Source organism: Thunnus maccoyii, chromosome 13 (genome assembly GCF_910596095.1).
Source record: "Thunnus maccoyii chromosome 13, fThuMac1.1, whole genome shotgun sequence".
Lineage (NCBI taxonomy): Eukaryota > Metazoa > Chordata > Actinopteri > Scombriformes > Scombridae > Thunnus > Thunnus maccoyii.
The window spans coordinates 6,347,067-6,374,255 of NC_056545.1; the positions used below are offsets into that span (position 1 = coordinate 6,347,067).

General features: G+C 40.9%; 1 protein-coding gene across 4 annotated transcripts in view; it reads left to right on the plus strand.

Annotated features, from left to right (window-relative positions):
- The window catches only part of klf8 (Kruppel-like factor 8), an 86,027-nt gene that overhangs the window by 43,226 nt on the left and 15,612 nt on the right, over nt 1–27,189 (plus strand). For 3 of the 4 annotated variants that reach the window (XM_042430597.1, XM_042430600.1, XM_042430599.1), the window contains exons 4-5: nt 21,112–21,384; nt 21,469–21,703. In XM_042430597.1, coding sequence (XP_042286531.1) covers nt 21,112–21,384; nt 21,469–21,703 — 508 coding nt within the window. The remainder of the gene's footprint in view (nt 1–21,111; nt 21,385–21,468; nt 21,704–27,189) is intronic. The other variant, XM_042430598.1, reaches the window with a different exon arrangement.

Sequence of the window (27,189 nt, forward strand, 5' to 3'; positions counted from 1 at the left end):
TTCACAACCTGTTGGATCACCTGACTGTTTCTTTCTTGTGTCATCATGACTGATAGAAAAGGAGTTTTGTTGACCTTTATGCATCAAGATTTTGTCTCTGTTTAACAGTTTCAAAGCGATGCGCCAACCTGTGTTTGATGTTGGCATGAATGGGTTGAGAATTTGTTCTGACTTGGGTTTGACTCAGGCTTTAGACGAAAAAAACAACCTTTCGTTAAAAAATATTCAAGGAGCTGTGCAAGGAGTTGGTTGGGGTGTGTCGTGTCAGGTACCGGTGAGATGATGAAATACTACAGGGTGTATTTGCCGTGCATACGGGCTTTGTGGCAAAAGTTGGGTCAAGTTCAACATTTTTGCCAAACGACCATGTGTCTTTTTTGACAGTTCCTTCTGCGCTTATTTCAAATAACTAAGGAGGGTTTTTCCAAGCAGCGCTGTTGTCTGTGTGAACGACACCTAACTTCCTGAAACACTGTGTCTACAATGAACTCGGTGCTGAAAGTCTGCTGGAATTGCAACATTTTCTTGAACTGTTCAGCTTTTTGAAAGCACATGAGCACAGGTCTGTAAAGTACCCTCTCCATAATAAATTCGGCTATTTTCAATCTCAAAGATACTTGAACATGAATGTAGAATTTAGAGTTGTGGCATGAAGGAGACAATACCAGACTCTCCTCCATCATAATGCTCAATACTCAAGGTAAACAGCGACTATTGTTCGATATCGCTTGAGAGCAAATATGTTTGTACAATGTCTGGTGTAGTTCTGTGGTTTAGTAGCAACGTATTTCCTTTGTGAACAACAACCTCCAGGTATTTTATCTGTGACAGGTCAGCAGTGAGTTTTTATCTCCCCGTCTTGCACATGGAGTTTGTATGTCAAAGTGTTGTTATTTTTCTATTGTTATCCATTATTTTAAGCCAGATTTCGATCACCAAACACTCTCAGATGTAATCAGTTGTTTCACATGTCCTCTATTGACTAAATTTAATGGAAATTGTTTTTTGACAACCCTGCGTACTGACAGACAAACAGAGCAAAATAGACTTTGAATAGATGTTGACTGGACAACTTTCTTCAAAATATTGAAAAAAAATGGAATTTCAACAGGCTACTGAAAGCTAAAATGATGCCTATACCAGTCATTTTGTGAAACTGGACCCAACATGTAAGTTATATCCACAGTTTATGAAGTTTCTAAGCTGTTTTCATGAACTTTAGCCGTGTAATAAGATAATATTTTGAAGATGTTTGGCTCAGAAGGTGTCCTCAAAGATGGGCGTTTTGCGATTATTCATCACACTAACACAGCGATGATATCATATCAGTTATTAATCATTGTTCCACTTTATCACCACAAACTTAGTCAGAGTTAGAAAGATAAGATATAAAGAACAGAGGATGTAGAGGGCTGATAGAAAGGGGATGGACTGATTGAAATGGAAAGTCTGGGGAGTGGACTGGTGGGCGGAGTACGAAATGAAGGATGAATGGTTGATAGATGGAGATCTGGAGGTGGATGTGAAGTGTAGGAAGTGCAAAGAGTAAAATTGATGGAGGGGTGACCGCAGAGCAGAGATGTATGGAGAGGTGGTTGAGCGCAGCAGGAGGGTGAAGGAGGGATGGATCGAGCAGAGTGCGGTGGACGAACAGATGAGGAAGAGGAAGAGTTTGGTGATCATTGTGATGAAAGTCAGGAACAGCAGATACTAAAGATTTCTTGAAGCTATGGTGGCTATCACAGCACATGCGAATTACCCAGCTGTTCTTCTGCTGCTGCTGTTTATTCTAAACAAACCAGAATAATCATAATAATCACTTTTTCCACCAAACTAATTAATGGGTTTAGTCTGTAAAATGTTAGAAACTAGTGAAAAACGCCCATCATGATTTCCCAAAGCCCAAGATAATATCTTCAAATAGCTTGTTTTGTCCAGCCAACAGTCCAAATCCTAAAAATATTTAGTTTATAAAGAGAGGAAAGGAAAGAAGAAGAAATTCTCTAATTTGATAAGCTGAAACCGGAAAGTGTTCAGCATTTTTGCTCTATAAATGCTTATTCAATCATCAAAATCACTTTTGATTAATTGTCAATTTCAAAAGTTATGATTTTCATATTCACACTTGAGCTTGAGAGCTGATGCTGGAGGCCTATTTGTCGCAGGTTTAGCAGGTCCAGTCCCAGTTCATCGTGGTTGGAAGCTCTGGATGGAGAAAGTGAATGAGAAGCCTTCTCACTTTCCACTTTAACTGCTACTGCTGGAGAGCCTTAAAGCAAATCATTTAACCTGCCAGCAGCAGAGAATAAGCACATTTAACTGTGTAAATGTTAAGCGAGGCACCTCTGCTGGGTTTCTCTGAGTCTTGACATGATGTCAGGAGATTACGGTAGCAGGACGTAGGCACGTAGGTCTGATGATGGATGAAAATGATTGATGGATGGATTAAAGACAAAGTCAACAAACACTAGATTGCTCTCACATTCTAAAGCGTGTTGACATTTTCGGATTTTATATTTCAAGCGGCAAAGTTGACCTTTTTGTTTGTTTTTAATTCTTAGTGATCACAGGGAGCGTACCGGTAAAACAAGCTCCAAGCAATAAATAGCGAGGCAGTCAGATGTCAAAGCAGAGCCAACACACCCCAAGGAGAGACTATGGGAATCATTTTGAAGAGAATAGCTCCTCTCGAAACCAAACTCCTACACGGGTTACCCCGCACGTTGCCTGAAAGCCTCGGTGGTTTTACTTCTCATGATCCAGCTATTTTGGTCTGATGGTCTACTAATAAATTAAGCTAATTTGGATCTTTTTCTTCATGATTTCACTGAACCGGGGAGTTTGTCTGGAGAGGGAGAACGCCTGCATCTTTCAGTCTTTTTTTTTTTTACAGATGACTTTTCTACGCGCTCAGATATACTGAACATGTCTCAGAGGATTTGAGCAGTGTGAATAATCCTGATAATTTTTGATCATTTGAGGAACAAAATATGGCATTTTGCATCATTGTTTAGGTTATTTTAAACTATAGCAGACAATAAAGTCTAAATATGTGAAATACTACTACTGTTTAATTGCTGTTGTGGTAATCTATAATTACTGTTGTTAAAACTTGACAAACTGTGTCAGAATGTGCAGTCCAAGCCTTATAGTCCAAATTATTGGGACAAAATAACATGAACGCTTATAACTATAAATACTTACACATTGAAGACATTAAATCCTCACTGCCAACACTGATACATAAACATATCTTAGTGGGTTAGTTTCTACTTGTAACCAGTGTTCCTCTGTGTAAAATCAGTTTGCCAGATGTTGTTATTTTCCAGACTTGACACAGGAAACGATTTTGGTTTTTTTTTTTTTTTTGCACTTGTGCAGCTGCATTGTGGATTCTGCTGATCTGGCAATTTTTGGAGCTGTTTTTGTTGTCTTATGTTGCTTACAGTAGGTGCATTCAGATTTTTATAGCTGATAATTACTGCAAATTGGGATTCAACCTCATGCAACTCACCTGTGCAGCAGTGTTTGTAACTCAGCTTCTTAAAGACTCAAGACTTTATTTTTTTTACAGTGTAAATTTGGCTTAAATTTACACACATAATTAAAGAGTTTGTCTCATTAATGAAAAACTGATTTTTTTTTTTTCAACTGATTAGAATTGAAAACTTAAGTCTGTTTTTTTTTACTGATGTAAACAAAAACATTCATAACTTAAATTCAGTGTTGTTTAGGGTTTATCCTTTTATGAAAATCATCAGTTTGATAATGATAGCTGGTTGCGGTGTTGTGTTCTGAACATAATTTACATTTTGATTGTGGATTATTAAAAAACATGAATCCTCTTGTCATTAGGTGATAAGATCAATTTGTCTTCCTTTTGTCCTCCAAAAGTCCACATCGTGTTCTCAACCTCGAAATCTACGTGGCTGACGACTGTTTGGCTGCTGGCTGTTTGTAGTTTCTCATCCTGATTAGGATCATAATGAATATCGGTGGCTAGAATTTCAGAACACGAATTAAATATAATCATGAGTAATAAATCCTGTGGGAGTGTTCGCATGACACCCTGGCTGAGATCACAGGTCGACAGTGCAGGCATGTTGCTACACCGTTGACATTTCTAACCTTAGTGTTAAATTGATAGGTAGGTTCGTGTACTGTGTTAGACAGACAAAGGAATAGAATAGAATAAAGAGTGTGAGCAGTGACGATAAGTTGAGGCCTGCCAGAATCACAGGCAACTTATAGCAGCCTCATGCTGAGGGAGGAGGTGTTGTCATCTGGAAGGGAGGATGGGTGAGGTATAAAGAGAGGAAGCTGTAGGGAGGAGAAGACGGGGAGAGAAAAAGAAACAGTTTGGTAACAAGGACACAGATGACAAAAGAGTGCAGATGGAAAGAGGAGAGATAGAAGAAAAGGTGGAGAAAGTGGTGTGTGGACAGTCAGATAAGCACTTGCTGCACTGCAGGATTATGACTGTCATCCATTTTGTTCTTCTATGCGTTGCCTTCGATGTTTTTTTTTTTTTTTGTTCTCCATAATGTTTCCCAGTCGGGTCGGTGCAGCGAGCAGCAAGGAGATGCAGACTGAGGCTAGCTGTTCCCTTTGGTTTTAATTAGAGAAGCTAACAATGCTAACAGGCTTTTTTTTTTTTTTTGGAGAAACGGCAAGGCAAAAAGACGGATGTTTTTGTCTGTAACCCAAAAAAATCAGTAGAAAAGGTCCAGTATGTTGGGTTTTTGGGAGATTAGCTTGGAAATGAGAACACACACCACATCAAATCCACCGTATGATTCCCTCCAGTGCTTTATGCTAACACTGTAGCATACACTTTGTGAGCTTCTGTTAGTACCTTTTTGATATAGAAGCTTGTATTTTGTTTGAATTCGTTTATTTTTTACATTTTAGTATATCCTGTAGATTCATTAACTTCAATCTAACCAACCAAGGTGAATATTTCAGGTAAATTCATTTGATCACTTAGTAAATTTCCTATCATCTACTACCTTCACCTCCTGGGGCAGCAGAGAAACTCGTCTCTGGAAATCTTTATGGAAGTTTCTTTTTTATTGCACTATCAAACATTTTCATCATATTCACTATTTCAGTCAGTAGTAGTCGAGATAGTTTTGGTTGCAGGTTTGAACTTCTTCACACCATGTACGGTAATGACAGGAGCGCAGTTCAGCCATCAATCATATCTAACTCAAAAAATGTTCTCAGATGGGTCCCTGTCATGTCAAATGCTCGTCTGTGGGTTTGCCAGCTATCTATCAAACAGACTGAAGTGATTGCATTTACACGTGTGATGGTATGTGAGAAGGGATATGCAAGACTGGCTGTATAGGCTGGGAGTATTGTGTTTGGGAGGAGAGATAGGAGGTACAGTTAACAGGGAAGTCACAAGCAGGGCAGGAAATCGACTGTTTTTCATCCTCAGCTGATACTGACGGACTGTAGCACCTTTAAAACTAAAAAGATGGCATATGTGTACTTTTCAATGGGGCTTGAAGTCAGAATAGAGACGGAGGTTTTGGTGTTTTTAACTGTGTTGCTGTTTGTTAAGGTTAAATCAGGGTTTAAAATAGGTTTCAGGCATGTGTTGGTTATGTTTAAAGGTAGGTTCAGCCTCCAGGGCATGAACACATGGGTGTAATTGTCAAAAGTGAACTGTGTGCGTGGATATAAGAGTCTTTAGAGAGATGAATCAATAGTGAATGAACAGTTTGTAACAGTGTGATGAACCACCTTTTTCACCTTTACAGAGGCTGATAAATTAGAAGTACTTCACCCACTAAGATTCATTTGAACTTATGAAAAGAGATTGATATTTTGTTAGTGTCGTGTCCATGAGCACAGATAGACTTTTCAGTTTAAGTGGTCATCCTTGCAGATAAAATTGTGTCTACTTTTGGTTGTTTTTTTGTGCTGAATACTTGTTCTGTTCCCCATGCTTCAGCAAACTTTTTGCCAGTTATAACAATCCAGGAAAGATAGGTCTAGATATGAGGCCATTCGTTTTGCTTTGATTTGATTGGTTTCACGCTGTCGATAATGATCAGGAAGTTTGAAAACAGGGCAAGAAGCACAGCCATTCAGCTGATGCACCTTTTTGTTGTTTTTAATTCATGCGAACCGCATCTTTGACTTTTCCGAGCCTTCTCTTATCGAGGAAGCAGGCGCAGAATTGCATCATACCTGCCAAGACTTGTGCCAAAGGTCATGACACATTCATTACCTGCTCAGTCATCATTTACAATAGACCTTTTCCACCGACATGGAAGGTTATAAATCTGTTCTCACTTGTGTCATCAGTTATGCTGAAGATGCCAGTTATATGTTGCCTCTGGCTCTGTGACGGAGAGATTTGTGTTTCAGTAGAACTCATCACACAGTACAGGCGTTTTTGTCTGTTTCTGTTTTCTAGGTATAAAAATCAATCAAGGATTTCAAACTGTAAATTCTGGGATGTTATGGGTTTCTGGAAAAAATCACTTTTCACTTTTTTATAGTTGCACAGTAATCTTCAAGGCAGACCTTGTCTCACTGCACAACTATGCATCTGAGCATAACAACACGATATGTGGAGTTCCCCAGGGCTCATTACTAAGGCCTCTTTTATTTAATGTTTACATGCTTCCAATTGGCCAAATTATGCCAAACAATAAATTCACAATTATGCAAATGACACTCAGTTGTACCAAACTTTGTTTTTGTTGTCAGAAAACTGACAACAAAAACAGAAAGAGAATTCAACTCTCGCAATGTTTTTTTTTCTTCTTGTTTTTCTTTTGATTTCACGTTTTTGCTAGTTTTTCTCACTGTTCTGTGATTCCTCAATTATTAAATATTTACATACTTTATATGCACTGTTTGTGTCTCGATACTGCTCTGAATGTTGTTTTATGTCGACCCCTGTAGAGTGCTTATACAATACTGTGTCTAACATGCAAAAAAAACCCTTTGAATTTGAAATATTTGAGATGATATAAACATTTAGCATCGGAACAGATTTATATGCTGCTTTGAAGGTTTATTTGCCATTTTTCTAACGATTCAGTCATGTGCACAGGAAGTGAAGCTGAAAGTATTGGTGGGGACAGTGTGAAGGAACTGGGGGATGCAGTCACGGTCTTGTAATCTGAAGGGTCACATGTTTGACCCCACAAGAGCCAAACTGCCCACCTGCTGTTAGAGCCTCAAACTAAACTCATTGACTTATTTAAAAGAAATATAATATTTCAGCAAAAAAGCAGAATTATGTCAGTGCGTTTACATGTTGAGGGTAGGGTGGTGGGGGAGGGGGTTGGTAGAGCCTTATGTGTGTCTTGTGGCATGATGTGGTTTGGGTTAGTGAAGGGTGGGGGCTGGGTGGAGCAGTAGTGCCTAAGGGATCATTAAGCAGAGGGTGTGCATGCGTGCGTGCGTGCATGTGTGTGTGTGTGTTAACCACACCTCTGTAGCTGCCTCGAACAGAGGGGAGTGGAGTTTCCTGTCCAAAGATAAAGTCTCCAGGAAGCAGATCCTCCTGGTATTCACTCCGTTGGGAGCTTACAAACACTTAAACACCTTAACGCACACATTAATGCTGCGTGTAACACCTTAAGCCTATGTCACTATTATCACCTCTGTTATTAGAGGTTTGTATTGTCTACACTGTAACTCTGGCATGACGATTGTTCGCCTGTTCCGGTGCCTCCGGTGCTTTTTACATCTATCTTTTAAACAGGATGTGATTTTTTCCAAATAAAGCAGTCTCCGATTCTTTGAATGATGGCTGTTGTAGACATGAATTAAAAATGATTTGTGTATGGTGGCCCCTAAGGACAAAACATGTCCATGAGTGAAAGCACAAACATTAAAAGAAATTCAGACTTAATCCAGAAATGCCACAAAATGCACTTCACTTTTCTTAACTTGCTATCCTAACAAAATAATTATTCGTATGGAGATCATGACCTTTGCATGCTTTTTTTTGTGCAATGTTCAACCACGAACCTCTGCAGTTATATATTTGCCCACCGACTCAGCATGCCTCTCGAAATTTGAAACACTACTGAATCCTTGTTGGTGATTGGTTCCTGCTCTGTGTGACCAACAGATGTAATCAGCTAGTGGTCACACAGAACAATATTAGTTTTTCTAGAATAGATCTTGATATTTCCTTATTTGCTCCTCAATAGGAAACAGTATGAAGGGCGACTATAGGAAATACGTAATACAAACATCAAGATGTTTGTTCATCAAGATGTATGTTGTTGAAGAGGTAGTAAGTGTGTGCAGCCTGTGTTCCATGTAAAGACACGCTGTCGTGAACTCAGTGGTTCTGCTTAAGGTTTATTTTCATTATCGATTAAGTCAGCAAGTCAATTTTTCTTATATAGACCTAAATAAAAAACATAAGTTTGTCTCAAAGGGCGTCGATCACTCTTTAAAATGAAAAGAGAGAGGAGATGATCAGACAGGCTGGATGGTTCGTGCAAGTTAACTAGTGTTTGTTGGTATGTCAGAACGGGGTCAAAGGTCATTCTGTGGCCCCGTTTTGGCTTTGCAGCAAAAGTTGGCAAAAGACTCTCTCTTTTATTGTGATCTCTCTTTCTCTTTATCACTCTCTCTCTCTCTCACACACACACACACACTTTGTGTATTTCATCTCCCTCTTTCTCCCGCCGTCGTTCTTCCTCTACTTTCTCTTTCAAACTCTCACACTTGACTCTCTCTCTCTCTTTCTTTATCCCCTTTTCTCCTTTTCTTGTTCTCCCCTCTCTCTCTCTCTCTCTCTCTCTCTCTCTCTCTCTCTCTCTCTCTCACGCCCTAATAGGATATGTCGAGGGAGGCTCTGCTTCCGCTCGCGCCGTCACCATGGCAACCGCGGCTCTGGCGGGAGTTGCCGAAAAGACTATGTTGCCTGACCCCTCCCCCTCCCCCTCCCCCTTGCCTCCCTCCCTCACTCACTCACTCCACCCTCCTCCTCCTCCTCCTCCTCCTCTTCCTCCTCCACCTTTCCAAACTGGCCTCTCTCTCTCTCTCTGTTTCTCTACCTCTCTCCCTCTCTCACTCTCTCCCTGCCCCCTCCTCTCTCTCTCTCTTTCTAACTCGCCACTTCAGCCAACAGCGAGCACACACACATACACACACACACACACACACACACACACACACACACACACACACACACTCTCTCTGAATACCTGCCAGCACAGCACAGTGAATAGCCCTGTAATCTCTCTCTCTCTCTCTCTTATACACACTAACACACACTAACACACATTAACGCACGCAAACACACAATAAGGCCCCCTGTGTGCGTGTGTGTGTGTCACTGATGTATGCACATAAACAAGTCAGTTGTCCTCCTGCAAAGAGGAGCACTCATGCACAAAGTCAGGCCACAACACACACATACACAGTCACACACACACATGTACACACACTTTATTACTCCCCATGTGTTTGTGTGTGTATGTGTGAGAGAGAGAGCATGAGACATGAGAGGTTAGAGGCCTATTTACTGTGCTTTTGCCAGGAGGGCTTTGCTAGCATGAGTGTTAGTCAGTGTGTGTGTGTGTGTGTGTGTGTGTGTGTGTGTGGCACAGCATTCAATCCATTCAAAGGACAGCACATTCACAATATTTGGATGCAGTGGGAGAGAGAGAGAGAGATGTTGTGGGGGGGAGAAAAAAAAGACAAATGCACTGCAGAAATTGGACGGATGCGGTTTCCTCTGCTGGTGCAGGATGATGATGTCATTGCTGGCAGCCAGACACTTTCTCCTGCATGTGGGGCTTCCAGGAAGTAAAAAAAAAAAGCAGCTTTGATTGGGACAAGAAGTAGTTATGACTCTGGTGTTTGTGCACATATTTATTCAGAAGTGGTCCGAGTAACATGTACTTATTAAGCGATGTTTGGTCTGGCTCTTAATTATCCGTTAGCTGTGTGTACTATGAAATGAGACATGACTGTGTGTCTGTGTTCTGTTTATTGATACAGTAAATGCTTCTTCTGCCTGTTGTCCTTATAGCCAAGTTGAAAAGTTCGCACCGTTCTGAACGGACACACTCACACAGTCTCTCCTCGTTCCTAGAAGGCTCTCATAGCTAGTTAGTTATTGTGTCAGGCACACACAAGTTCACAGCCTACATACAGTTGCAGTGGTGAAATATTTGTCAAACATGGACAAGACTTCTTACATCACATTGCAAACAGAGTCTTCTGTACCGAGCTCTACAAATAAAATCAGCCTCAGAAAAGGTTCCTGAAACACAGCTCAAGGTTTTTTGTATAATCATTCATCCAGAAAAACTCATCACAAATGAAAGACATTTCACCAAATAGTTCAACTCTTAAATCATTGTGTTATGAGCAATAAATTATAAAATAGACTTTGTATTCAGTCTTTTCTCTTCAGGGAGTGCAGTAAACCTGCCTGTTTCTATAGCTGATGGTGAAGTACTTGAACGTAACTGTGCACACAGAGATATTTGACTTTTGGATCAATTCTGCTTCACATAAGTCTCCACCCTGACAATATGTTCTTAATTCAGGTTTGTATCAAACATCACCAGACTGTATTTCTTTGTACATCAGGGATAGTAGCGCTGGGCATCATTAATATTACACTGTAATCTGTTTTGGAAGATGAAAAGAGAATCAGTGACACAAGATAAGGATTTCACCTCACTAATCCAGGGGTGTCGATGCAAAACGTCCCAATTAAAACTCTTTCTATTGAGCTGCTGTTCAGGCATATTCACAAGTCTGTTCCGAAGGTGAATCATCTCACATTTATATCTAATTCAGTGTCATAGTATTGTTTGTCCACGTGAAAAGTGACAAATACTTCTGAAAAAGAGAAGTTCAAACCTCGACTCCTTCTCAGCTCTGCACAGCCGACCAATCACTGTGTGAAGCGGGTGTGAAAGTCAGATTCTTGGTTTCGGAAAGCTACAGAAACTCCCTCCTCGATTCTGAAGTCAGAAAGGTATGAGGGGGAAGCTGTTCGATCATCTAACAAACGCCTCTGATGAAGCACGCTGACAGCTTAAGGCTCTTGATGCACTTTTTGTTTGTGTCAACGACTTCCTGTAGATGAGCAGCTGTGATGCATTGATGCGTACTGCGTTATGTACCTGAAACTAGGCTGAATAATCCCCGGCAGAACCTGAATATCCTGAGAGAATGTCCAAATTTGCACAATGTAGACATTATGGCAATACCCGAGGAAGTTTGCATATTGTTCATGAGATTGTGGCAGATATTGACCTGATATTCTGACCTCACTTTTCACGCTCTTAATGGCATCTTGTGGATGCATAGTGTTAAAGTCTTAGGAATCATGAGGCAACGCTTCCCGTCACGACACCATTAATCTGTAGCTCCGGCATCTGATATCAGCACAAAGAAACTTCATGTTAACAAGAGGACATTCAGTCTATTATTCAGCTCTAAACTTAGGATATTATTAAATAAAAAGGAAAAATTCACCTTGTTCCAACACAGACTGTTTCCTGAGTTAAATCCAGGTGTCGCGGCTGCCGACGCCGTCTGTAACGAGCTTTACTGATGCCAGGTTGACTGAAACAAGATGTTTGGTTTGTGGTTTATGAAGATGATGATTTTGAAATAATGGATGCGTCAATAAACTCATCGCCGTTTGTTTTTTTTTTGTGTCTGCTGGAGTGAATATGCAAGTTTATGTTTCTCTGCCTCCTTAAGTATCTGCCAGAAGGGATATTTTTGCAGTTAAGAAATACAAATAGTTGAAATCAGAGTAATTACTGTTCATTTTCTGCTGTTTCAAGTCTTGCTTTATCATCAGAACAGCAGTGAATTGCTTCGCTATCAATTCAAGGTTTTTCTCAGTGCCTGAAAAGCTCGTTATTTGGACATTGAATGTGTTTTTTTTTTTGACAAAAATGTGTTGTGTATGCAGAGAGTGCTGAGAGCTGGCCTTTAATGTGTAGCATTATGTACATCTGACAAGGGAGGAAAGGAAGCTGATTGTTTCCCTTAGTTAGCAACCTGAAAAGATGGTACTCTGCGCTGATGTTCTACAGAAATTTCTGTGGATGATTCTGAGGCATCAACGAAGGACCGGAGGAGCTCTGTTGAGCTGTTTTAACCTGTGAACTACTGTGATGTTCTCTCTCTCTCTGCCTCCAGGTTGAGTACAATATAATCCACAGCTGGATGCAACAAGTTCAGGCACATTCTCATAAGGTTACAGAGAAGCATGCTGGGAAACTATTGAAGGAACCATAACTAGGAAACAAAGCAGGTTGAAGTGGGTACACCAAAAGAAAAGTAGATCGTTACAGCTCAATTTAGCTAAATTCTTAAAATACACCAAGGATTAATATAAAATGCTGCCAATCCAATGCTTTTGAACTTGTTTCAACATCCTTGCTTGCAGGAAAATCTTATTTACAATCTGGAAGTTCTTTGCGTATTGTCTGCCATCACTTCTTTCAGTTATAAAGATACTTTATTTATTGTCTTCATTATAGAGACACAGGGAGCGGAGACACTGATATACAGACTTTTATGTCTGTTTATGAGTGGATAGGGCGTTGCGACACAGTTATCCAGACAGGTTTTAAACAAGTTCAGTTTAGCCCAGTTATGTAAACTGCTTATTTGGAAGAGACAACAAAGTTGAGCATTAATGTTAGCATCCAGATGTGTTTGTTGCAGAGGCCCTTCCTCTACATTCCTCTGTTGAGAGCTCTTCAGTAAAGTGTTTCCATAACTGATATGAATAGTGGCCAAAATAATGAAAATAAGGAGCAGGTTGTTTGAAATAAAGACTTTTTACAGTAGTCATTGTACAGAGCCTACAGTACTGTGCAGAAACTTCAGGCACTGAAAGTAAAGCGAGGATACTTTCAAAACTAACGCCGTTCTTTGTTTTTCATTTATCATCCGACATCCGGAGTTCTCCTCGGTACACTTGCACGCAGTTTCTCAAGTACAGTACTCGGCGGGTTGGTTGTTCCTGCATCTTGGAGAAGGTGCCACAGTTCTTCAGTGGATTTAGGCGTCTCAGTTGCTTCTGTTTCTTCATTTAATCCCACACTGTTGTTAAGATCAGGGCTCCGCGGGGGCCAAACCATCTGCTGTAGGACTCCTAGTTCTTCCTGTTGCTGGAGATAAGTTTTTATGACTCTGGCTGTATGTTTGCGGTCGTTCATCATACTGCAGAATGAATTTGGGACCGATCAGACGCCTCCCTGATGGTGTTGCGTTATGGTTAAGAATCTAACATCTGAAGTGCCTAAAACATTTGCACAGTACTGTAGTTTAAAATGAGAAAATGTAAGTAAAGTATAAGTGATCTATGACATATTTGTGACTTTTTATTTTATTGTTAATGTGCTGTAGCTCAAACTAGAAAGGCTTTACATCCTGGTCACTTTACTTAGGTTTTCTTGAAGCTAATGCTATAATATCTACACGTGTCTTTAACATACAGCCAGACTTTCGTTTATCAGAGTTCCTCTCAGTGTCTACAAGCCTTTTGGTGCTCTAATTTATTTGCTATGCAAACACTGATAAAAGCTTTATTTATCTTAGTTGTGAGCTAAGATATGATTGCGTAAAAATCTAAATCTTCGTATCTAAGCACGTATTCACTGGCAAGCTCTTAATTAGTGCTTTATTAAAAACAACTGTATGAGAAAGGTCAACTTAAGTCTAACTACGCTAAAATCACGTAGGTAAGGTACATCATGTTGCTTGCTACAGATGCCTAATTAGGCTGATCCAGGAATTGGAATTACCTGTAAGCACTTTTATTAACCTTTATTACTAAAATGCTTAAATAGATCATGTTAAACAACAGTGTAAAGGTGTCTGGAGGTGGAATTTTTCCTTTTTATTGGAGAAAAAACAAAGTGTATGTTCATGTGGAACAAGCTGCGCAGGTTCAATTAAAACTTGAGTAGAGTTTGCTTTAAGGTTGGAGTCAGACCATCTCATGTGGGCGTTTGAGACGAACAAGTTACTAAGCACCCAGGAAATCAACACTGGCAACTCCTATTAGGTAACAGAGAGTCAACGTTAACAGACACGGCGAGCTCTGCTGGGATCAGCCTGCTGACAGGTGGGTGAACCAGAGGGAGAGAGAGAGAGCGAGATAGTTGGGAATAGACTTTAACACAGGGGTGGGGGCAGTTGGTGTTTCGTTGGGTGGGTCAGGTTGTAAGGGGTGGAGCTGCATGTGTGTATGTGTTTTTGCGCGCCGAGTAAGGCGGGGCCGCGTGCTTCGTGGTTAATATCTCCCCCAGCTGTTGTTTTTGCACTCAGTCTTTATTATATCGTTCATATCTGCCTTCACACTCCTGCTGAGGATATTCTCACATACAGTATATACCACATACAGCATGTTAAATCATAATAAAGCAGTGTTGATCATAGATTACATTGACACACAAGCACACTCCCTGTTGGTGTGTTTTTTTGTGTGGTGAAAATCAATGGCAAAGTTGCCTCTCCCTTCATCTCTCACCTAATCTCTCCTCTCCTCCATCCTCTCTTTCATTAACACACAGTCACAGTATTGTTTGTCTCACCTCGTGACCTATTGATTTCTTCCTGTAGAAAAAAAACAACAGTAGCATGGACTGAAAGTCTATTAGGCTTCAGTGGAATTTAGTTTCTATGGCATGACTAACATCCTGTTTCTATGTTGTGTAGTGGTTTAGTAGGTTTTTTCTTTTTCTATTTCTATTTTTAACACACGAGATAACATCTCAACCAAGGTTTAAAAGCTGCTATATGGTTACAAAGTCAATGTTTTGGTTTCCCTTGGTGACATTTTGGCAGTAACTTTTCCAGCAAATGCTCAGAAACTAAGATTCGGTTTTGTTTTTTGTCTGTTTGCATAATTTGACTGATGAAAGATTAAAATCACATATATTAGTCGTGGTGTTGTTGTTTTGTAATTTGCATGATCGTGTGATGTATGAATGAATTTTTGGAAAGGAGACATGCAGAGATGGAGACACCAGCGAGGTCAGACGCTTGTTGGCAAAACCTCCAAAGAAACTGATTCTCCACATTGAAATAGTAACACACACAAAAAAAACCAAAATCCTGTTCTCTCACATTCACTCTCTGTCTCTCAGTAGACTGGTAAACTTTGTTTAAATGTCAATTACATAAGAACTTTCTATCCTGTCTAATTATATCGATACCTGCAACAACTTGTGCTCCTTTACATTCTGAATGACGCTGTAGACATGTTGTAGCATTGATCAAAGCTGGTGTTTGACCAGTAATTGAAGTTCAGCGCTGCAGACTCCACCTCAATTCATCAATTCATTTTCTGTCGATTGATAGAAAATTAATCGGCAACTATTTTGATAATTAAGTAATCAAATCGGTAATTTTTTTTAAGCAAAAATGCCAGACATTTCCAAGTTTCAGCCTCCCAGATGTGATGATTCAATGCTTTCTTTGTCATATATTATAACAAACTGATTATCTTTGTGCTGTTGGTTGAACAAAAAGATATATATGAGGTCATCACCTTTGACTCTGGGAAATTATAAAGGCAGATTAATCAAAAATAAAAAGAATTAGTTGTGAGTTGTAACCCTACCCCAATCATTCCTGGGCTATCAGAAAACCTTGACCTTGGAGGACTGACCTTTTTGGGAGCAGAACTACAGCCCCCAAAAAAAACCCAAAAACTGAGGTTGTATTCCAAGTGAAGTTCTTGAGTTTTTACTGAATTCTTACAACAGTTTGTGTAAAAATTCCTGCGATCATTTGTGACCAAGACCAAGCTCCTACCCTGTTAAAGTGGGCGTCATCTGTATCTGCAAGTCCCGACATACAGCACACGTACGTATTATCATCTCTGTTCCATAACTGTATACAACACTGGAAGAAGAGACTGGCCAGTGTTTATACACTTATTACGGCTTGTATGCATCCAACATGCATGCCACGTTGTAAAAGAAAGTGAGGTCATGACATAAAAATGACATTAACAGCACTGTGCTGTCTGTTCGGTCAGTCTCTTAGGCATCAGATCATAGCATACCGTATGCAGACATTATGTCATTAAAATGTCATTGTTTTTAATGTGCATTCGGTACAGGAGCTGTTGCAGTTGACCTCACTTGTATAACCTGCCATAAATAAATAATATGGCTGCTAACAAAGGTGTGTTGATCAGCCTGTCAGTGCTGCTGAATTTAGCGCTATGCATTTAACCTGCTTTGAACTTGCATTTTCACATAACACACACAAAAAAAACCCCACTCTGTGATGCAGTGACAGGTGTCAGTCTGTGGCTGCTTTGCTTCTGCCGCAACTAAATTGGGAGAAAACATGAAGGAACGTTTAGTAAACATTTATGCTTCAGCTCAGCTTATACGCTCTGGATACTGTGCCATAATCATACATACTGTGCCATGTAAATAGCCCTCTGTGGACACAGAAGGTTACTGTTAGCAGAGCTGTATTGGTACCGTAAATCACTCATTACTTTATCTGTATGAGACTCAGTGTGAGTACAAGAAGATTAAAGTCCAGTGGACATATTACATCGTTCTCTCTCTCTCTGTGCCTGGCTTTCTCACCACTGCAGTCACAGCTGCTACCCGCTTCCATTCAAGTTAGAGATCACATGAATTAATTGCAAGGCGAAGACTGGGTGACCCATTTTATGGTGGAGCAGTTGAACTGTGAAGTGCAGGGAAGGGGAAAGGGGGGGGGGGGGGAGCTCGGCTGCAACATGTCTAGCTCAGCGAGGGTTTTTTTTCATGTTACACGTTGAGTTTATTGTTTTAAGGTGAACTGTCTCACAACCCCGGCAGATTGTTTTGGTAGTTGTAGTTTCAGTTATTTTATGGTCCTGTGCTGTTGTCTGACTCACAAACAATGCAAATAAATTCAACTTCAGGGCAAAATGAAAGGTTAAGATGTAATTTCAAATGAACTTCAGTTTTCTGCCTTAATGTGGAAAGAGAGAGACAGCACAGAGCCGGTGTGTCTGTGTTTATATCCAAATCAAGATCAGTGATAAAGCGTTGCCACTGAGTTTGTAGTAAAGTGCCTTTAAATAGTATGTTACCTTTGGAAAAACAACATATTTTTGAGGTTGTATCACCTTTTAATACTAAAATGTGTTCTTCAAGGCTCAAAACATATCTAACTCTCACAGTTTGGACCTTGAATCCCCTCAAAACTTCCAGAGTATCAAGTTTATTTTTATTTGATTCGTTTATGAGCTAAATTCACTTTTGACCATGAAAATTGGATCTTTAGTGAAAAGCTGCCTTCAGTGCAACGGCGTAGCAGTGCATTTAAAACACGCTTGTTTGCAGGTGTGGATGGGGGACAATAATGTTTTGTTTTTTAAATTCAGATGATGATAGTCATGTGTTGTTGCGTAAAGCTGCTGGCTGGAGTGGAAGAGCGTTTTTCTATTGTTTAGACATTTTTATGTGCATGAACTTGTTGGAAAAAAAACCTGAAAATGCTACAGTGGACGGAAAACTTTTGACACCTGAACAGCAAGAACTATTATTCACAGTAGTTTAGACGTGGCCTCAGTTTTTCCTCACTGCTTCAGTGAAATTGAAACACAAGATCATTTACATAACTGACATAACTTAGATGTATGCAGGTATTAGACTGAATTAATTGTCAGTTTCTCTTTCTAAGGGTTAACATTACTCAAAATAGGAGGCATGTCAGTCAAAATGTCTTTATTTGTGATGGAGACAGGTCTTTATTGTTGTGTGACCAGAGCTAATCACAAAATGTGCTCTGGTCAAACTTAATTTCTACTCCTTAAAATCCACAAAATAACTCAAATGACAGTACAGTTGTTTGTCTTGTAAACAACCCAGTGTAAACAGTTGTGTCCATCTTTCTCCACCTCCCCCCCCCCCCCCCCCCCAAAAAAAAAAAAAAATTAGCATCTGTTGTTCAGTATGACGTGTTCCACTGGGTAATGAGCTGCTACACATCCTCCTTTTTAAGCGAATCACGCTATCCTCATGTCAGAAGGTTTCTCTCTCTCTCTGTCTTCCCTGTTTTTTTTTCTTCTCTTCCTCAGTCTCTCTCTCTCTCTCAAATCACAGAGCTTGCAGGAGTCCAGAGAGAGGTTTTTCTTCTCTCTCTCTTTTTTTTTTTCTATTGGAGTTCAGCCTTTCAGTCTCTTCTTTTGGGGATTTTGCAAAGAGTTGTGGGTTTAATCTGAGCAACCGTGAAAAGAGAGCAGAGCAGAGGAGAGGAGAGGAGAAAAAAAAAAACACACATAAGAGAATGGAGGAGAATACGAGAACGGGTGGGTGGAAAACGAGCGAGGGATGAGAGGGTGAGGTGGGAAGAGGCAAGGGTGTGGCTGATGTGAAGAGCGAGAGATGCTGGAGGGAGAGGCGGGGGTGTGGGAGAGAAAGGTGAGAGGTGTGGTTAGGAAAAAAAAAAAAAAAAAAGAGCGGTGATGAGAGAAGGTAGGGGTGAGGTGATGGAAAGATGAACGGACCGGGAGGGAAAGGAAAGGGGAGTTGGTGGGTGGCGAACGAACGAGTGGAAAACATGGAGTCAGCTGATAGCTCCCAGTTTCCATGGCAACGCTAGGCCTTTCCCACCCACTCTCTTTCTCTCATGTCTTTCTCTCGTCTCTGCCTCACCCACTCCCTCACTTCTTTCACACTTCATTTTCTTTTCAGTTTTTTCTTTTTTTTTTTTTTTTTTTCCTCTCCCTATAATCATGTTACGGCCCTCACCGATCTCCCTTTTCTGTCCTTCCTCGTTTCTTCCTCATCTCCTCTCCCTGGTTTACTTTACCTTTCCTTTTTGCCCATAATAGCTCCTTAAATTCTTCCTTATTCAGCCAAGTTTGGTTCGGTTCTGTGTGTTTATTGTATCATTTATCTCCTGTGCTCCTTAAATTACTCTCCTCCTTACCTTAACCAACTTTGGTGCAGCTTCCGTGTGCTTCTTTTTTTTTTTTTCAATGCTCATGTAAAACAAAGAGGATGAACGTTACAGCAGAAGCACAATTCAGGATTTTCTTGGACACACAGTTGAAGACAGTTGCGAAAAAAGTCTCTCCTGGCACCTGGATTAGCATATCAGAATGATAAAACTTCGACAAAAGAATCAAGCTTGTAGAGACTAGTTCCAAGTCTGCAAACTGACTTTCTCAGAGCGAAGAATGAAACAGACACGGTTCAAAACAAGCGTGATGTGTAGCGACCTGCAACGCACTAAAACCACCTTTAACGGTGGTTATTTGCATATGTGATGTTTGTTAACCGTAGGAGGTTGTTGTGAAGCAGCCTTGATATTTGCGTCTTCCTTACCACAGCCCAGCCTCCAGCTGAACTGTGTGACCCGATGAAAGGGCGTAGCAGAGTCTCCACCCTCTCCTCCTCACCCAGAGCCAAGCTACGCTCAGCTGAACTGGATGGAGGCCAACACCAGGACTGGGGGCTCGCTGCTGCTCCCTCTCTCATTCCATTTCTCCTGTCTCTCTCTCTCTCTCTCTCTCTCTCTCTCTCTCAGTCAGTACCAGTCTCTCTCTATACCCGTCCAACCCTTCTCTTTCTGTCTCTCTCTCTCCTTCTCCCCCCCCCCCCCCCCCCCCCCAGTGTCCCACACAGCAGCCATTGTTCCCTGTGCTTTTCGAGCTATACGGCAGCTGAGCCCTGGGTGGCTGTAGAGGCTTCGATCCTCGGAGGAGGCCGGGAAAACTGGGGCGTAGTATTAAAAAAGCCTGGCGCAAGTTGAACACGAAAGCTTCAATACAGGATGAAGTTCTTTCTCATAGCAAACTTTGCAATCCAATCGTTCTTTATTCAGACTTGAAGAATCAGGAGTTCCCATCATGAAACTGTGTGCAGCTGTGCTGATTCCTGATTCCTCTATATAGAAACACAGGAGTTCCCTGGAAAGTAATTGTTTTTTTTTTTTTTTTTACATCTTTGTGAGAAATCCTGTTTTTCTGCTAGTTTAGCAGACACGAGCCCTAGCAGCCGTTGCTATGGAGAGGAAACTAATTAATGGGGCCAATCAGAGCTGTTGCAAATTCAAGATTTTGCTTTGCAATTGTTAACAAAATACTGTGCTAAAGTTGCTGATTTGATCATCCAATATTGACACAGAATCTGAAAGTGAACTGTTTGTTTAATATGCTAAATAATTTCATCAGACAGTATAATCTTTAGCGTAGGCACATTTAACTAAATTGTAAGCTCTCTGGTTGAGTGTTTCATATCAAAATGCACCTTAAGAGTCGACTCTAACTTCACTGAATTTTTTAATGTGCACAGGCTCGTTCCTTTGACTTTTTTTTTTTATCTAAGAATCAGATATTTCTAACACAGTTGCTCATCTTTTGTTATTCATGATTGAACCAGGAGAGTTTAACGTTCATCCAATCCACGTTGTCCAACTGTCAGTCTCCAAACACTGTCTGTACTCCTGGAACCCTGGAAATAACCTCTTACTTTGCACGTCTATAATATTTAGAAATATTTGCATATCATGTCCATTGTCACAGACAGTAACAGCCACGTCACTGTGTAGCCAGCAGAGACAGAATATATAACAAACCCTCACTGCTTTGTTTCCTCTGCTGCTGTGTCTCTATCTCAGTCTCACAGCACGGAAGAAAAATAATGATATAATTTCTTTTTTAGTGGATAGTTTGGCTCCTGCTGGCTTTCCCACACAATAGAGCAGCATGTGTCAGCAGTTTTTGGCATATTCCACTTAACTGTGATTACATCTGTCAAATTAATACATCCGTTTGCCAATAAAATTAGGCCTACGTTGTCCTGTCAGAGTGAGAAATCTGATTATGTTGAGGAGATGGGTCGGCTCTGTCAATGTCAGAGTCAATATGTAAAATCTGAAATGAAACCAGCCTCACCCGGACGTATGGAGTTACTAATCAACTGAAGAAATTTATCAGCAGGATGTCAGTGTGTAAAAAAATATGTAAATGCTTTTTTTTCGAGGTTTTTCAATTCTGAAGAAGGTACATTTCCAAGTGTTAAAGTTGCATTTTGCCATTTAGCTCTTTTAATGCCATGAAAATAACGATCAGATCCCTAAACCTTCCTGTCCTCTTGTTCTCTCCAGCAGGCGGACGTAGGTGACGACTGCTCACAACCGACAGATCTAAAGGTGAAGACGGAGTTGCTGAGTTGTAAGACGGAGCCCTGTTTGTCCCAGCCGTGCCCGGCGGAGGACCAGACCGAACCTGTCGACTTGTCGCTCAACAAGCCCCGCTCCTCTTCGCTCCCCGCTTCTACGACGAACACCACGGTCAACCCGGCGCCCAGCGGTGCCGTAACCCAGCCCAGCCTGTCTGCCACACCGGTCCCCTCCACGGTACAATCGATAGGCTCCATGGTAACTACAAACTCCATTGTTTAAGTGAAGCTGTATTAAAATGTACTCAGCAGGGTTAAAGCAACCTATCGTATTCCTCTCCAGGTCCTCTCTCCAGGCTCCATCTTGGCCACGCAGGGCGCCGGCGGCCAGCAGATCCTCCATGTCATCCACACCATCCCTTCTGTCAGCATGCCCAGCAAGGTGGGCCAGCTGCAGACCATCCCGGTGGTGGTACAGTCCCTACCTGTTGTGTACACAACCATGCCTACGGATGGCGTTGCAACGGCAGCCATTACGGTGCCGCTCATCGGCAGCGACGGGCGCTCAGAAGGATCTGGTGAGTGTTTCCAGGAAGATACCACAATGGTTGTTTGGTTTTCATTTCAGTATTCAGCCTGACATTATGTTCATGTTTGACATTTTCTTTTTTATTTCTGTAAATCAGCTTACAACAACCTGTATAGAGCCGTGTCGACACAGAAGCACGATGTCCCTGTTCTTAATTCAGCCCACAAATGATTGATTGGTTTAGTTGTTTTTCCAACAAAACAAGTACAAGGCCAGTCCTAGTTGAATCACTGAATCAGAATCAGGAGCCAGGTTGGCTTCTTGGCATATTAGCACAGACCAACAGCAGTGAGTCATGTACTGTGACAGAATAGGCCACTGTGCTATTTTCAAACTTGTTCCCTCAGTTGGCTGCTGCACCTAGACTTCTTCTCTTGTCAAAGTGATGACATGACTCAGTTCAAGCTATACAAAGATAACATTTAAAAACGACCCCAGTACATCACTTTGACCTCACTTTATATGTTATGTATTATGCTTCATACGTTGCGTGCCTTCCATGCGTAATATTGGTGTCAAATGATGAACGTGATATGAAATGGACAACAATACCGCTACTCAACGCTCCTTTGTGTTGCTGCCTCAGTTTTTTTTTAGGCTAGTATGACCACTAAAAGTCACATAGCATTAAACACTGGATAGGAAGGTGTCTGAAACAGCCTGTTTCAGACAAAGGCTGAACTGAGGAGCTGCATAAAGCATAAGTAGAGTCCAGTAAAGCCCCAGAACATCAATATAGACCGGGACATGTGCAAATGTCATGCGTATCATGTTAAAACAAAAATGATTTGGCAGCTCACTACATAGCACAGGGAGGATTTGTTTTAAAATCTGCAAAGTAAAGAAAAGGAAGACCATTTGAGATGATTAGATTACTAGATCTGTCCTCTCCTCTGTCATTCTTTCCTATCTTTGTCTGTCACAGCTGGTTCTTCCATGTTCTTCCATGGTTCTGTCACTCTTGCTCACACCGTCATTTATGGGGGAGCTCTCGGTCTCAGAGGAGTACAGTGTGTCTCCCGAGGGAGGCGGTGTGTGTTTGTGGTTAGCGCTATGTTAGACTTGCCATCTGTCTGCCTGTCTATCTTTGACATCCTGGAAGCTCTCCATATGTGCCAGATGATTGATGTCCCCACTTAAATGAAGGAACTTGTGGAAAGAAATTTTACATATATTGTAGGAAAATGTTCCTGCCTGAAATACATCTGTCAACGTTTCTACAGCTGATTCTATCCTTTAATATTTTGGAAGAGAAAGTCTCATAGGAACTTCCAGTGTGCTGACTGCTGAGTAACTATCATCTGTCATTTTTAACTTACTTAAGCATGTACTCAAGTTCTGTTCCTCAAATGTCCTGACCTTTTCAGACACTGAGATGAATCAGTATGTGAAATGATGATCAATAGTGAAGAACCTGTCTGAGGGAAGTCCTCATATCAAACCACTCACAAAGAAAGTTTTTCATGATGTCAGCTGTTAGTCAGAAGCACCTTAAATACTCAAAACGATCTAGTCAATTTGAGTTAAGTGAATGAAAAACAGAAAGGTTGAAGGAGGTGTAATCCATCCCTGAGTAAACATGAGCGGAAGCTCGACATTTGCAGGCAAGCTGGCAAAACAGGCCTCCACCCCTTTGACAAACTGCAGTAAAGTCACTCAGTGAAGTCAGTTTAGTTCACCTTGGTCTCTAATCCAAACCAGCATGGCCTCGACTCAGGAATGTAAACAGGGGACGCAGCGACTCTCAGAAACTTCTCGAAGAATCTCCGGCGTACAAACTGGCCTGAAGATGCTCTCACGCTCTTCAACTTCAACAGTGTCTGACATTTAATACGTAGTCAGGAGTTCACTTGTCACACAGTTCTATAATTTACATTTTTGACTTCTCCTCTTCTACTTTCCTTCATTTCCCAGCATGCATTTCAAAAATTAGTGCACATTTTTCAGGGCGTCCAGGTCCATGTGAGGACAGAATATAATTTACATCATACAATAAACGAATGTAGTTTTCAAAATCTCATTATAAGCTTTACAGAGGTACTGCATGTTACTGGTTAATTGTGTGGGATTGCTTTACACAGGTTTATATAATTAAATTAAATTAAACCTCCTGTAGATGGAGAAACAGTGATAATGATAGCAATACATAGTGAAAGCAATAAATGATTTTTTTTTTTAAATTGACGTAACGCAAATTCACTGTATCTTGTGACTGCATCCTTCCCTTCTTGCCATGATTTTGATTAGATGTTAAAGCACAGAGTCATATAATGAACAATAAGATGTTCAAATGTATGTTATGTGGTGGTTACTAACACTGATGTCTTGATTTCGGGTCGGTATAATGCAGCACAATGTCTAATGTTTTTTTGTTTGCATCAGAACTTAAAAGCGGCCTTAATCGATATTTTGACAGTGTGTAATATGAAAGATGTCACTCATAGTGATGAACCTACAGAGAATTATCAGCCACTCTGCAGCTCCCCTCAGCTTTATGGAGATTTATAGCGAGTTTCAGTTCATTGTTTAGCCGTCCAGCTGCAACTTTACTGCTTTGGTTCACTCTAAGCAGTCTTCTAGGGGTTTTTTTTTTTGTGGCTGCAGCAGGCAGCTGTTTTCAGAGGAAAAGTTCTAAAAATCCACTGTACACTACCTGCTCAACACCAAACGGAAAACAGACACAGCTAGCAAGGAGCTGATGAGCATAGTGTAGCATTTAGCAGCTGAACAGCCAGATATGTCCGTCAGGAGTTGGTAGAGACCAAAACAGAGCTAAAAGAGTGAATATTGGACTTATATTCACCAGGTGGACAGAAACACTCATCCTCCAAATGAATTATAATGTTGCACCATAAGTGCTGGATGTATAAATAAGCAGCTGTTTGCTAACAAGTTCATCATATCAACATAAAAGCTGATGATATTAAATATTCTGTTCACAACTTGTTTCCACTGCCCCAAAAAATGTAGTTATTGCAGGTTTAAAGATCCTGTTAGACGGGCACTTTGGAACTTCTTGGAAAACAGTTCGTGTTCAGTGGTGACCTCATGCTGTACGAGTAGGTGTAGCTAAAAAGTCTAACTAATAAAGCATCACACATTTTCCGCCGCCGCCGCCCATCTGAACACACTAAAACTTTCTTTCTGTCCGTAGTTAACAACCCACCGGTTAATAAGATTTATCTCTCACTGTCTAATGTACCACCCAAACATCATGTTTCACAAGGAATTACATCACTTTAAGTAAGTATTGATATCATTTAATGGAGCTTTTAAAGCTGCAACTTTGCTCATTTCAGTGGCTGTAAATGTCATCTCATGCAAACAGTGATCTCTTGGTAGTGAACTTAACATTTGGCTGAGTCTCACAGTATTGCACCTGTAACCACACCTAACAGTGATGTCATGGTGTCCCGACACACTTCAGTGCAGAAAGGTGAAAAGTGAAACCATTTGACGTCAACAAAAATGAGATTTTTAGCTGTTGCAGTATGATTTTGGTTCTCTTGTGCCTCATTTTTGAAGTTTTGACCATCATTTCTTTGGGTGACGATAAGAACATTGCTACAACAAAATCCATCAGGGGAAGATATGTGAGCAGTCAGGCGACGAGACAATAAGCCAACAGTTTAGCCACATTATCTAAACCACCTTATTTGGGAGTAAAACTGAAAATGAGCACAGTAATGCCTCATTGTGCAAGAAACTGTGTATAGTACAGAAGGTCAAAGTTAATCAAAGAAGGTCAAAGTTAATCAAGATGTTAACAATGGACTGTTTGGATAATCGTTTTTATCATTTGCCTTTGTTTTCTCAGACAAATGTGTTAAGCAAACTTTAATATAGTTTAAAACCTGATAATATTTCTTTCCTGTCTGACTTCTTTTCAGTAACGTTTCCAGATCTCAGAAATTAACTTTAAATACAATGATAGGAATGATGGGCGAAACTATGAAAATAAGAACCGGTTTGTAATAAAAAGGGTTGTGTAAGTGAACTGCACACAGTACACTCATGTAACTAACCTGGCCAGTCCGTGTCTTTTATACCAAAGGAAAACAAACAGATGGATCAAGAACATGATCTCAGCTTACTTAGTCTGGAGGTTTGAGTACTGTGATACAGTAGCTTACAGTTAGCACAGTGCTTGCTTACACAATTTCCTCATAGGGATCATTCAAGCTTCTTCTACACCGATGTAATCTAATATCTTATCTAGCGAGCAGGGCCAGGTGGATTCTGAGGGTTCAGTTGTCAGCAAAGGAGCCGTCTGTCAGTGCTGTGCAGTACAACACTGAAAAAAAAAAAAGAAGACGTGATCCAGATGAGAGGAGAGAGGGAGGGAGAAGGAGAGAGAGGAGATGGGAGCTTTGATATTTTCTTCCTGTACCTGCAAAGAGAACAAGCAGGAGACGGCTGACATTTGCTGTGACTGTGGTGCTGTGTGGGAGGAAAAGGAGAGCGAGGACCGGATAGGTAGACATAGAGGGGGGCGGGGGGGAGGAAAGGAAGTGAGACTGGGTGGGTGAGGTGATGGTGGGTGTGGGGGTGGGTCGAGTATGCTGCGGGGGTGAGGGAGGATGAGGAGGAGAGGGTGCAGGGGTCGAGAGGAGAGGAGATAGGTCGTTTTGCCTTTTGAAAGAGGAAGGCTGCAATGGCGGAGTGGTGGGGGTGGCTTAATTGTCTCCAGAGACAAAGAACACTTCTTTTGGTGTGTGACCCCCCCCCCCACACACACACACATAAATACTCCACCCAAATTCCTTGCGTCACCCTTCCAACCGCCCCACCCCTCCTTTGCCCTCTCCAGGCTGGGTGGACTTTGAACAGTATGGCTGCCACATTCCAGCACGGATGAGAAAGGGGAGGGTGGGACACTTGTGATTCATTCATTATGTTTTCTGACCAAATAATTAATCATCAGAGTTTGATTTGGAGACATAAAATGTTCTTTGGCTTAAGTCTTGTTTTCCGTTTTGGTAATAGTATTTCTGGTAACAGCCAGTGAAGCTGCCGAATAGTGAATTTAGGGGAAAGACGAGAGGGAGTGATGGAGAAGCAAGAGACTGAAAGACACAGCCAGAGAGGGAAAAAGAGAGAGAGAGAGAGTGGACTTAATGGTTCCAATAGATTAAATAAATGACCGCTACTGTCTGACCCGGACCCACATAATCTGACCACAGTGGAAATGATATTGATGAGAATGGCAATGTAAGGGTAATTTAATGTAAGAATAATTTTGACTTATTGCTGGTAATTAAAACAACTTATTGCTTGCTTATTGACATGTTAAGCTGTTTATGATCTATCACGATATAATGCAATTATATATTATACAGTAGAAGATGACATCAGATCGTATAGAACAGAAGAGAACTATGTTGTCCAGCGAGAGCAGGACCTCAGATACAATAAATACCATCCTAGTAGATCAATAAAAGCACATAAAAACACCACTTCTATGCATACACACTG